Below are 12,690 nucleotides of genomic sequence, written 5' to 3' on the forward strand. Positions count from 1 at the left end.
ATAAATGTCATGACAGTAGCCAACTTCGAACGGCCATATCTCCTAAACCATGGCACCTACAATACACAATTCTGTTTTATATTTATGATATTTGGATTGTGTATCGATGTTTCACAGAACCGGAGAAATCCACACTTAAATTTGGAGCAAAAAGTGTTCATTTTTATATACAGCTTTCCATTTCCGAATTTAACGAAGAATGGATATCTCCGGTTCTGTGAAGCATCCATACACAATACGCATGTACCAGAATAAAGGGGAGATTCTTCTGTTTAATTTGATACCACAAATGTGAAAAAATAAGATTTTTTTAGTAATTTTTTGATTAAAGTTATTTTAATAAGTAGTAAAACTGAATACACTTTTACCGAAATATGTTATAAATATGTGTAGCATCATTTCATCCCCCTTTCCCAGGTTCAGCTACAAATGCAGAGGGTGCATGTACTTCTACAATTCGGCAAACTGTAAGCCAAGTCTTTCCTGGGGCTTCTACATTTTCATTTAGATGACAGTCTGGATGGGACACACTTCAAACTCCTGAACCCTGGCACCTAGAAACACAATTCTAGAGGAGAGTCTCTGCTTTAATACAATAAATGTGTATGGATGCTTCACAGAACCAGGGATATCCATTCTTATAGAACCATTTATTGCTACAAATTTAATAGTGGATATCTCTGGTTCTGTGAAGCATTCATACACAATGTAGATATCATGCCTATAAACAAGAATTGTGTTTCTAGGTGCCAGGGTTTAGGAGGTGTAGGGGTTTGAAATGTGTCCCCTCCATCCTTTCATCTGAGTGCAGAAAGATCTGCAGGAAAGACCTGGTTTACAGTTTGCAGAATTGAAGAAGTACATGCACCGTCTGCATCTGTAGCTGAACCTGGGAAGGGGGGATGGAATGATGCTGTGCATATTTATCTATATTTTGGTAAAAGTTTATTCAGTTTTTCTACTTGTTAAAAAAAAACAATCAGAAAAATGACAAAAAAGTTTATTTTTTCACATTTGTAGTCATTTAATGGCTAATTTTATAAAGAAAAACAACTGTAATTATTAATACTATCCTATCAAGTTAAAGTCTCACCTGAAAAAAAATATAAAGTATTATATTTTTTTATATGTAAAGTTATTCCAAAAGATATTGGGGCAGATTTACTTACCCGGTCCATTTGCGATCCAGCAGTGGGTTCTCCGTCGAGGAGTCCGGTCTTCCAGCGATTCACTAAGGTAGTGCGCCGATGTCCAACAGGTGTCGCTGCTGCGGTGAAGTCCGTCGGAGTTCACTGGAGTTCACCATCCATTGCTGGGTGCAGGTAAGCGCGTGTCAAGCGACACATTTTTTTTTTTTTTAAATCCTGCGTTTTTTCCGAATTTGTCGGGTTTTCCAACGGCCACGCCCCCCGATTTCCGTCGCGTGCATGCCGGTGCCTATGCGCCACAATTCGATCGTGTGCACCAAAAACCCGGGGCAATTCGGCACAAATCAGTCCTTAGTAAATTACCTCCATTGTCATGTAAAGAAGCTCATAACAGAACTGCAAATATTGACCCGGTCATTCAGGCATCAGTGACCCTGAGTCACAAAGGGGTTAATCTCTACAGTCTACTGTAATAAGCTCTTCTATTATGGATTCTACTGGTAGGAACATCTTGGTCCTATGAAATTGGACTGTGTGCAAAGACTGTGTGATATGACTGTGTGCCCAGGGGGTGATGAGAGCCTCCATATTATGCCATGTAATATTTAGCTATATTTAAGTAACCATTATATGGTTCTGTATTAGGAATATTCTTCCAGTCAACCCTTAGAAGTCCGAAAACTCAAGCTCTCACTTTAATTTCCCCGAAGTCAGGACATCTTGCTTATGTCAATGTTCTTTCAGAAATCCTGTCTGGAGTTTGTAATAGCATAGAATACATAACCCAATATACTCTACCCAAAAGCAAAGAGATATTCGATTTCTTCGAAGTGGAGCGGCACAAGTATTATTTTTACAGTGTTATCTAATATATCCAGTGATACATTGTAGAAGTCCTTTATATAAGAACCCAATAAAAATATACCCTCATCCTCAACAAATATCTGAATGGAGTTATCGAGGAAGAAACAAGAAATAAACTATGTGCATTTATCGAGAAACAGCGCTATCCTTGCCCATTGGTTACGTCTGGTACTGCAGTTTAGTTCAATTAATTGGTGGTTGTGTTAGTATTACACAACCTATGGGCCAACTTCGCTGACCCCCAAAAACAAAGGGTCATTCCAAGACTAATTCCAAGTAATACAGTTGACCACAATTTATGGTATCAAGTGTTAGAGAAGCAGCGGCATGTTTGAAGGGATTGTCCAGATTTGGACCCTCATCTACAGTGGGACTTATTTACTAAGAGTCGCGGATCGCACTCTGTTCGGCGGTTTTGGGATTTGCACAGCTTTGACAGGTATTTAACAGAGCTTTGCGCATGCGATCGGATTGTGGCGCAGCTTTCATGTGGCAGAAATAGGGGGAGGGGCGTGCCGTCGGACGATCCAACTGATTCGGACTGAGCGCGGGATTTAACTTTCAATTTGTGTCGCAGGAAGAAGAAGGTGAACTCCAGCGGACCTGAGCGGGGAAGCGACACATGCAGGATATCGGGCGCATGATCTTAGTGAATCGCGGCAGAGTGCATTATCGTCGGACAATGCACTTTGGGTGAACTCCGTCGGACAGATAAGTAAATGTGCCCCAATGTCTTTTCCGTAGAAGGACTGAGAATTCGTATTGTTATTTGTGTGAAATAGAAGCCGTTTGGAATGGGAGTTGTGTGATTCTTCTCTTGGCCAGTGGTGGCGCTGTAGAGGAAATGAACACTTGCTACTGTGTTCCCTCAAAGATCACACTGCTTGATAGGTTTTATTGTAAAAATAGGACACATTTTCATCAGTTTATATTTGTGGGACCCTCTCGGTGAGCCAGAAAAAGTAAAGGGCTGTTTAGAGGCAGTGAAGAAAATAACGTATGTCTAATAAAAATAGTTTGAAAGATTTAATTAAAACAATCCCCCCCAAGATCTCAATCCTTCACCAATCTATACGTACATGGCACAACCGAGGAGTTCCGGTTCTTCTCTTTGTTGCAGTCTTTCTGGGCGCTGAAGCATTCAATGTATTTTGCATTACACTGTGTGACCAGCTGAAAGATATCAAAAATGTACAGTTTAGAAATTAAAAGAAAAAATTCGGATTAATTTAAGAATTTCTGATCCGTATCAGCGCTGTTGCTCCTGTTCTACTGGGCGGGATTGGTTTACATGATTGCAGTGATGACATCAGTTAAACAACATGTGACCATTGCAGCCAATAAGTGGTTGTTGACATCCCCGTTCCTGCACTGTCACTCTTGTTCCGGCAGGTTATATTTGTGTGATGTCATCAACGCATGACCACTGATTGGCTGTAGGGGTCACGTGTTGTCCACCTGAGCTTATGGTCACATGCAGTTTAAGAAATCCTGTTCAGGAGATTGGGAGTGACATTGCAAGCGCCGTTAGGTATTAACTTTTTACTTTACAACTCTGACCACTTAAGAAATCTTTAAACCTTAGGAACCCATTTAGGACTATCCATACACAAGTGGTATTTATTAAGTGATATTGTATACCTATGTGGAGGTCCAATAACCTGGACCCCACCAATCCAAAGTATGAAGTAGCAGAACTGTAACACTTCCACTTGCTCTACCCGGAACAGCAGCAAGCCCAATTCAAGGGAATCGGGGGGTCTGTGGCACTTGTTGAGCAGGACCACGGGATAGATCATTAACCCCTTTATTAGTTGGTGTCCTTTTTTCCTATGAATCCATTGAGTAGAACATCTGTGTCCCTCCAACATTTTCTAAGCCACGCTCTGAGAGATTAGAATTATCCCTATCAGACAAAGAATCTGGGCGAATCTAGAAGTAGGTGCATGACATAGTGTTTCATATGTTCTGTCCATTTAGTCCCATTCTGCATTATCTTGCTCACAAATGGTGCATAGGACCCACTTCAAAACATTCCATAATGGATTCAGACCCCAAACTATACTGTAGATAATCATGTTGCCTGGTTCCTCCATCCTTCCTTGCCCGGTCTGGTATATTTTTTTACTGTTGGGACAGTAGATTGATAAAATCACTACCAACATGCCCATGCCCCGGATCTTTTGGCCCGTGCCCCGAATGTCCCTGTGTCCGGGCAAATTATCTCAGCACTATAGTGGAGAACAGAGCCGCCGGCTCCGTTCTCCACTACAGGGAGCAGGGACGCGATCTCACAGCGTCTCCTGCTTCAAGCAGCTCACTAAAGCTGCCGGGAGCAGGAGACACCGGGTGATGACGTCACTGCGCCTCAGTCCTGCGAGAAGACAGATGGAAGTGAGAGAGAAGACTTGGGTGAGTATGTTTGTTTTTTTAATGATACAGTGGAGGGGGAGAGGGCACATTGAGGAGACTGTGGCGACCATTACAGGGGGCTAAGAGGACCTGGGAAGGGGGGGCTGTGGGATACATTACTTTACATTACATTTACACTTTACATTATAAGCTGGGGGCATTACAGGGGGCTTTGAGGACATAGGGAGGAAGCTGTGGGGACATTACTCATGGCTGGGGACATTAAAGGGGGGCTATGAGGACATGGGGGACTTAGGAGGATATTATTTGTGGCTGGGGGGAACTTCTTAGAGGGGGCTGTTGGGGACATTACAGGGGGCTGTTGGGGACATTGCAGGGGGCTGCGGGGGACATTGCAGGGGGCTGCGGGGGACATTGCAGGGGGCTGCGGGGGACATTGCAGGGGGCTGCGGGGGACATTGCAGGGGGCTGCGGGGGACATTGCAGGGGGCTGCGGGGGACATTGCAAGGGGCTCCGGGGGACATTGCAGGGGGCCTCGAGGAACATTGCAGGGGGCCTCGAGGAACATTGCTGGTTGTTGCGAGGAACATTGCTGGTTGTTGCGGGGGACCTTACAGTAGTCTGCAGAGAACCTTACAGTAGTCTGCAGAGAACCTTACAGGAGGCTGTGGGGGACATTACATAGGGCCTTACAGTGGGCTGTGGGGGACATTACAGAGGGCTATTAGGACATGGGAGCTGTGGGGGACCTCATTTGTGGCCGGGGGCTTTACCTTACAGGGGGCTGAGGGGGACATTACTGGTGGCATTGTCCGGCATGGTGAGGACACTTTTGTGTCACTGTGCCATCGCTGGAAAACAAATCTTTCCAGTAACAAAGGCCTGGATGCACGGCTTCTTATGGACAGGGAAGGAGTGAGGAGCACTTGTCCCCCCCCCCCAGCAGTCCTGGCCCCGGCAAAGCATATATGTGTGTGCGAAAGGGGCGTTATAGTAAAGGAAAGAAAGTGTTAGGGGTAGCAGCAGGATAACACTGTTTGGGGACCAAGATGTAAGGACAATAAAGAACATGAGATGTGTGGAAGACGTGGCTGAAGAGGAGACATGGTGATGCCTGGCCTAATGGAGAAGATAGAGAGAAAGGACACGTCACCTTGTGATGAAAAAGGTAGGGATATATATAGAGGGATTTGGGATCTAGGCACAATATGAAAACCCTATCTAGGGCTAAACACATGCAGAACAGCCTATATAATGAAGAAGAAGCATGTGTCACGTAGCCAAAAAACACAATTTTATTGAGGTTACCAACATGAATATGGCACAAAACATCCAAAGAGCAAGAAATAAAAACATTTAAAAAGGATGCAAGGAATTGCACCCATCAGTGAAAAATCACCTGGAGCCTGACACCTGGTGTTGTCAGGTCCTCCAGACCTGAGCCACCCACAATGGCATCCCACAAACGCACTGGCTAAAATGAAAAATGCAAGGTGGCTGGGTGTGTGTATATATACACTGCAGTGGGGTAACCACATGCAGAAGGCGCAGCAAGGAATGATGGAAATCTGAGCACAAATAGTGCAAAGGTGTCCCACTGTGTCGTAAATGGAGAAGGTTTACCCACAAATCACATGCCACCCATAATAGGCACACACCTCACATCTTCTTTTCGCCTTATATATTATTGACATCGGCGTCGGTGTTGCCGAGATACGGAGTTGCGGCGCGCATGCGCGGGCGGCCTCCCATGTCAGCGGAAGTGACGCGACCCCGCGACGCGCCTCCCCCCGTGTCCGGGGACAGCCCTCTGACGCCGCTCCACCGCATGCACACCGGCCACAGGTTTACATCAGACATTATGTGCATATATACCTGAGTACTGCATCCATGGGGCACCCCTGAGGAAGCTGCGGTTGGCGGCGGAACGCGTGGGGCGACCTCTCCTGAGCCTTCACCCTCATCCCACACTCTCTGGTAATATTCAGGTATTGGCCTATTATGGGTGGCGTGTGATTTGTGGGTAAACCTTCTCCATTTACGACACAGCGGGACACCTTTGCACTATTTGTGCTCAGATTTCCATCATTCCTTGCTGCGCCTTCTGCATGTGGCTACCCCACTGCAGTGTATATATACACACACCCAGCCACCTTGCATTTTTCATTTTAGCCAGTGCGTTTGTGGGATGCCATTGTGGGTGGCTCAGGTCTGGAGGACCTGACAACACCAGGTGTCAGGCTCCAGGTGATTTTTCACTGATGGGTGCAATTCCTTGCATCCTTTTTAAATGTTTTATTTCTTGCTCTTTGGATGTTTTGTGCCATATTCATGTTGGTAACCTCAATAAAATTGTGTTTTTTGGCTACGTGACACATGCTTCTTCTTCATTATAGAAAAAGGTAGGGATTTCTTCAGTGTTTTCTGTAGCTGTATATGTTAGGTACAGTTGTTATTGGCACAACTACATGTGAAGTAGGTTATGTACATGAGTGAATACTACTAAAAATTCGGTACATATGCATTGGGGCCCGTGCCCCGGATCTTCTGCGACCCTGGCAACGCCCCTGCCAACAGTCCTTTTGGCTCTTGTTTTTGAGTTCCAAAAACTGGAAACCCCACTCACTCCTCCATTGGCCACTACGCTTTGGCGCCAGCCCAGAAATGTAAGCCTAATACCATGTTCATAAAAATTGCAACACGCCGTTCCATCACAAGAGCCACTCTTGTTGTAAACCTTCCAAAACCCATACGATCCAGGATCAATAGCCTGGGAATCAAGTGGAAGGATGGACGAGGAAAGAGGAGTCCATTATAGTGTTGATGTGGGGTCCTATACCAATTATTCCAATGTCATGGGGACCGGAGGTGTTGTTATAAGGACACAGGCAGAGTTGCTCACATATATATGCGTTATAGCCTAAAGAGGAACCAGTTGCATCCTAATAAAAATTCTAAAATAATTCAGAAAATAAGACTTGTAGCAGTGAAATGTCATCTACGGGGACACATGCGTTTTCTCCTTGCAAGGCTCAATTTAATATTTGATGAGTACAACAAATCTGTCCACTGAGTGCTGACAGACACTCTAAATACATCTACTCTGAGGAAATGGAACCGTGGGGTTAACGCCATCAGAGGTCCACATCAGGCCTTTAACCTGGCGAGTATCAATCATTCCACTTCACAAGGAGTAAGCGATTTTTCCTTGCGTCTCTCTATTCCACCTTCCCGTGATATTATCATTACCCTGAATTGCTTCTCGAGTCTCGTCTTGCCTCCCGCTGTAGGTGTCAGGATGGTGTTCACATAACTGTGCAGCTGGTTAGCACATACTTCCGTCTCTTTTCCCAAAATAGCCTCCAAAAGGGCATCATGAATAAAGATATATTGTTCCTGGAAGGAGGAAAAAAAAAAGAATCAACAAATTGGGCAGAATTAGGCTACAATGCCAAACATAACCAATGGCAGTGATGGCGAACCTTTTAGCAGCCGAGTGCCCAAAAAGCAACCCCAAACCCCCCCCTTATTTATCGCGAGGTGCCAACCAAAAATTAAAGCCGTAACTCCCTGTTCTTCAACAACTTTCAATCAGATTGGCCTCCTGAGGACAGCAACACACTAGAAAGATGGAAAATTTGCATCATTTTAGCTGCTTTCCAGTTTCCCTCTGTGCACAGAGAATTGTTTCGGCCAGCAGGAGGTCCTCCAAAAATAATTCAGCCCTGTCTACTCATCCTCCCTCTTCCTACAGTCCCAAGTAGCAAAGTAAGTATGAAAAGCAGCATCTTTTAAGTTGCTTGGAACTTCAGGCAGATTCTTTGACTTATCTGGTGTGCTGGGGTGATGGCATGGTTGCCCACAGAAAGGGCTCTGAGTGCCACCTCTGGCACCAGTGCCATAGGTTCGCCACCACTGACCTATGGGATAAATGTGGTGTTTTTTTTCAAAAGAAAGCAGCCATGTTTCCCTGCTCCTGTATAAGCCATTCCCTACCTCAATTCACTGTATATTTGTTTTTCTTATCGTGATATTATTGAGTACATAATTCCCTTATCACTGTAATATTGTTGGAAAATCACCGCATGCCCTGTGTCCATCCATTGGCACCACCGTGTGCCCTGTGCCCCTCCAGTGGCATCACAGTGTGCCCTGTGCCCCTCCAGTGGCATTAATGTATATGTACTCCGTAGCAAGTGCTAAAATAATCCTAACATTCACTTTACTGGTGCATTTTCTAAACTTTTATAAAAACTGCCCAATAAAAGTAGCATTGTAAAAACTGGTACCATAAATGTCAAAATAAGGAATAGAGATGCATTAACATATGAGATGCATATATAGTATGGCCCCTGCGGGATCTCACTCTACAAAGATGGTGTGGCCATGTTTATTAGACATAATTGTTATAAGGGGCACCATGGCATGCAGGGTTTTGCAAAGAAGCTGCAGGGCAAAACATTAACAAGCTGGCACCCCTCACCACAAACTGCTGACTGGGGGACAAGGCTGCCAATGTGATACTCTGAGCCAGAATGGAGAACATCGGTGGTCCCACTTGACACATGAGGTTACCATATATATTGCTACAACTCCCCTGGCAAAGTGCGCCTGTGTCAATCACCTATTTCAATAAGGGTTTATCATGTTTAGGAAACCCCTTTCAAATAAATCATGACTTGGTCATTTATAGCACCAAGAAACTGGTTTAGTTTTGCTTAAAGATAGGGGTCACTATATCAAGGCAACCCTTTTTCGAGAAGAGTCATCCAGAGGATCATCAGTAGTTTACACAAGTCATCTAGCAGCTCGTCTACCTTCACTTCTAGAAGGGGGCACCATGTCAAGGCAAACCTCTTTAAAAGAGTCAAGTAGAGAATCTTCACCAGGTAAGGCAGCTCGGAGCTGGTCTAGCTACAAGAAGGGGTTACTACGTCATGGCGGCCCTTTTCAAGAAGAGTCAACTAAAAAATATTTACTCGTTTAGACAACACTTAGTTACGATTTCAAGGCAAAACATTTAAACAAGCTAACTAGAGGCCAAGAAGGTGGCATCACTGCAAAAAGGGGTTGCTACGTCAAGGCCACCCTTTTCGACAAGAGTCAACTAGATGGTCTTCACCCGGTCAGACAAGGTTGTATATAGTCCATGACAGAGGAAGGTAACAGTAAGGTAATCTAATTGGTAAGAACATCTTCCTGGCCTGATAGGCCGATAAGTTTTTTTTTTCTTTGATAAATAAACTATATGAAAAACCTAAAACCTGCATATTTTCTTCCCTGAGAAGTGAAGGTGTGTACAGCCTCCCACATGTCATGCTTTTATCCCCAGGAGAAAACATCCCACCTCCTTTAAAATGAAAGCTGGAAACACTTTACTGTCATCTTCACTGAAAAAAAAAAAAAACCCCAACCACATTTGCCTTTCATCTCAGCCGGCTCCTTGTTTTACACAATTAAAGAGGGATGAAACCACAAGCGTTACCTCCGTCTGGACGAGGTAGTTGCGCTGCGTTCTGATGTGTTTCAGAAATCCCAGAACATTGACGGTGCTCTTGTCTTTTATCTGCTGCAGCATACTGTCAATCACAATGTATGTTCCCGTCCTGCCGACTCCGGCGCTGCAGGAGGTGAAACAAGGGCAGATACAAATAATGAGTCACGATACATCCCAAAACGCGTCACCACGGGGTCTTAACTAGGACAATGCAACTGAAGCCGGTCATTAAGGAACATGTTGAATTACACTTTAACGCTAATTTACCAAAAGTTGAAAAGATTTTCTTCTGCAAACGGAAGGATAAATCATCCCTATATTTACACTACATATTAGAACAAGGGGCAGCAAAAGACGTCAGGACCCCAAAATTCTGTGATCTCATGCAAATTGTGTATTTAAAAAATGGAAAAAAATTGACACCCACCTAAATTTCAACTAAACAAATTTTTTTTATGGGTCTTTGCTACGATACCTACCTGCAGTGCACCACCACCGGCCCCATGTCTTGTTGTAGGGCAGCAGATGATCTTCGTACAAAGGTGAGGACTGGCAGTGCATACTCCGGGACTCCCATATCGGGCCACTGTGTGTAGTGATATTGCATAACCGTTCTCTCGTTGTGACGGCCTTTAGGGTTCCCCTTCTGACCCTGTCACGTCAATAAAAAGTTGTTGAGTATATAGAAGAAAAACCATGCTATAGACTAATAAGCCACCAGACTTAGATAACGAAATTCCAAATTTCTCTTTTTCTGTGGACTACATGTTTCAAGAACGGACCGCTCTCTACCTCAGGTCCAAAAATGCGACACGGAGGTCCAAGAGAAACAGGAATAGTTAACTCAAAAACAAAGCTTGTTATGGGACCAACGTCTGTCCTCGGTTGGCACATGCTGTGTATTTCAATTAAAAAATAAGAATACAGGCAGTCGGGTTACATACAAGATAGGGTCTGTAGGTTTGTTCTTAAGTTGAATTTGTATGTAAGTCGGAACTGTATATTTTATCATTGTAATCCCAGACAGAACTTTTTTGGTCTCTGTGACAATCGGATTTTAAAAATGTTGGGTTGTCATAAGAATCAATATTAACACTAAAGCTTCATTACAGACGCCTCTGATAACTGTTATAGATGTTTATTGTAGCCTAGGACTAAAGTACAGTAATTACCAACATCCAGAGGTCCGTTTGTAACTATGGGTCATATGTAAGTTGAGTGTTCTTAAGTAGGGGACCGCCTGTAGAAGGCTTCAAGAACCACATATAGATGAATAACCCCACTGGGTTACAAAAAAAACCCAGTGGGCTATAAAAAAAAGGATTCTTTGAAGAATAGGAAAAATTATTGTCAGATTTGATTGATAAAGTTGGGGTGGAGTCAAAGGGGAGGGGACCAAATTTGGGCTTGAAAGCCCTTCAGTACATAACAAAGCCTCAGTATTATGAAGGGCCATGCTAAATGGTCATGCGGAAAAAGCATTTTAATGATACATTGTTGTTCATTTAAGACCAGGTGGTCTTACCTTCTTCATCTTTACATTCCTAATGGTGAATCTCCGCACCGTGTAGCAGGCGTAAACCTTTGTGCTCTTTAACGTTACCATAATGTTCCCATACTCTTCACAGTTTTCGGTCGGCCAATATTGGTCACATTTTCTCTGGAAGAAACAAAAGTTCAACTTTATTGTATTTTGATAAATACGAACCATGTCAGATGACCCCAGACAACACTAGTGGATTATAATATAGGCAGTTTGGGCGGTAGAGGACCCATGGTCACTTAAACACCCCCCCCCCCCCCCCACCGAATTTTATACTCGGAAGGACCTTCAATCATAAAATCCTCATACATTTGTTTCTGCTCTCAATACACATGTACATTTCAGGACTTTCAAAATTCCTCCAAAGGTCCTGAAACCGCAGATTAAAAGCAGGAAGAAGGGACACATCCTCCATTTTCAAAGAAGATGATTCTAGTACCAGATGTAGGAAGTGATTCCAGACTTGTAGACTTGTAGGGTCTATAATATACTGCCCAAGGACCAGGGCAGTCTTAATCTACCCCTGCCAGACTACAACATATTTTGACCACTTGGTGACACATGTTGATTATTTTGTGTAGACATACACTATTATCTTTAGCACACCAAGAGGCAGGACATGGTATTGCAAGCAAAAATTACCAATGACTTCTAGATTGATCTACGAAATCTACTGATGGGAAAATCCCAAGAAGTAATTTTTTGTTCTTAGGTTTAATTCCACAAACTGTCTATAATTTTTTAGATTATTGCAATCCAGAACTGTGTGGTATTACCTTGCTGAACTATGTCCCCGTATATCCTATATACTCCTTTCCATTGGGGAAGGAGCAAATGTATCCATCAATTATTCAAAGGATCTCCACAATCCCATATTCTCCGGTAAGTTTACGGGGGAATATAACCGCTCAGAGCCAAACACTACTTACTCGCCCCTTTTCCACCAGATTTGTTATCATAACAATGATTCCAGTGTTTTGCTCCCAAATCATCCTCCAGAAATCTTCAAAAGTCGACTTTAAAGGTCCCTGGGCGGCGATGTAGGCCTTTGCTTTGTTGTAGCCCTTCAAAGACAAGCAAAACCCGAGATGAAAGCCGCCTCGTGGCAAACAAATTAATAATTTAAGGCAGAGGAAAAAGAGAAATATATTTCACGGATTGAAGATATGATACGAGTCGTCCTTTCGTACAACTTTCAAAAAAAAAAAAAAATGGAATCGAAAAATAAAATAAAAAAATTCGACATATTTTAACAGAATATGTT

General features: G+C 43.6%; 1 protein-coding gene across 3 annotated transcripts in view; it reads right to left on the reverse strand.

Moving 5' to 3' along the window:
• PTPRG (protein tyrosine phosphatase receptor type G) overlaps nt 1-12,690 on the reverse strand; it is a 360,490-nt gene that overhangs the window by 25,297 nt on the left and 322,503 nt on the right. For all 3 annotated transcript variants that reach the window (XR_011850197.1, XM_072127175.1, XM_072127176.1), the window contains 6 exons: nt 12,356-12,490; nt 11,409-11,543; nt 10,363-10,535; nt 9,872-10,007; nt 7,636-7,782; nt 3,092-3,185 (listed from right to left, as the gene is read on the reverse strand). Coding sequence is in view for 2 of the 3 variants with exons in the window: in XM_072127175.1 (XP_071983276.1) it covers nt 3,092-3,185; nt 7,636-7,782; nt 9,872-10,007; nt 10,363-10,535; nt 11,409-11,543; nt 12,356-12,490 (820 nt within the window). In the remaining variant the exon portion in view is untranslated. The remainder of the gene's footprint in view (nt 1-3,091; nt 3,186-7,635; nt 7,783-9,871; nt 10,008-10,362; nt 10,536-11,408; nt 11,544-12,355; nt 12,491-12,690) is intronic.

This window comes from Engystomops pustulosus, chromosome 10 (genome assembly GCF_040894005.1).
Source record: "Engystomops pustulosus chromosome 10, aEngPut4.maternal, whole genome shotgun sequence".
Lineage (NCBI taxonomy): Eukaryota > Metazoa > Chordata > Amphibia > Anura > Leptodactylidae > Engystomops > Engystomops pustulosus.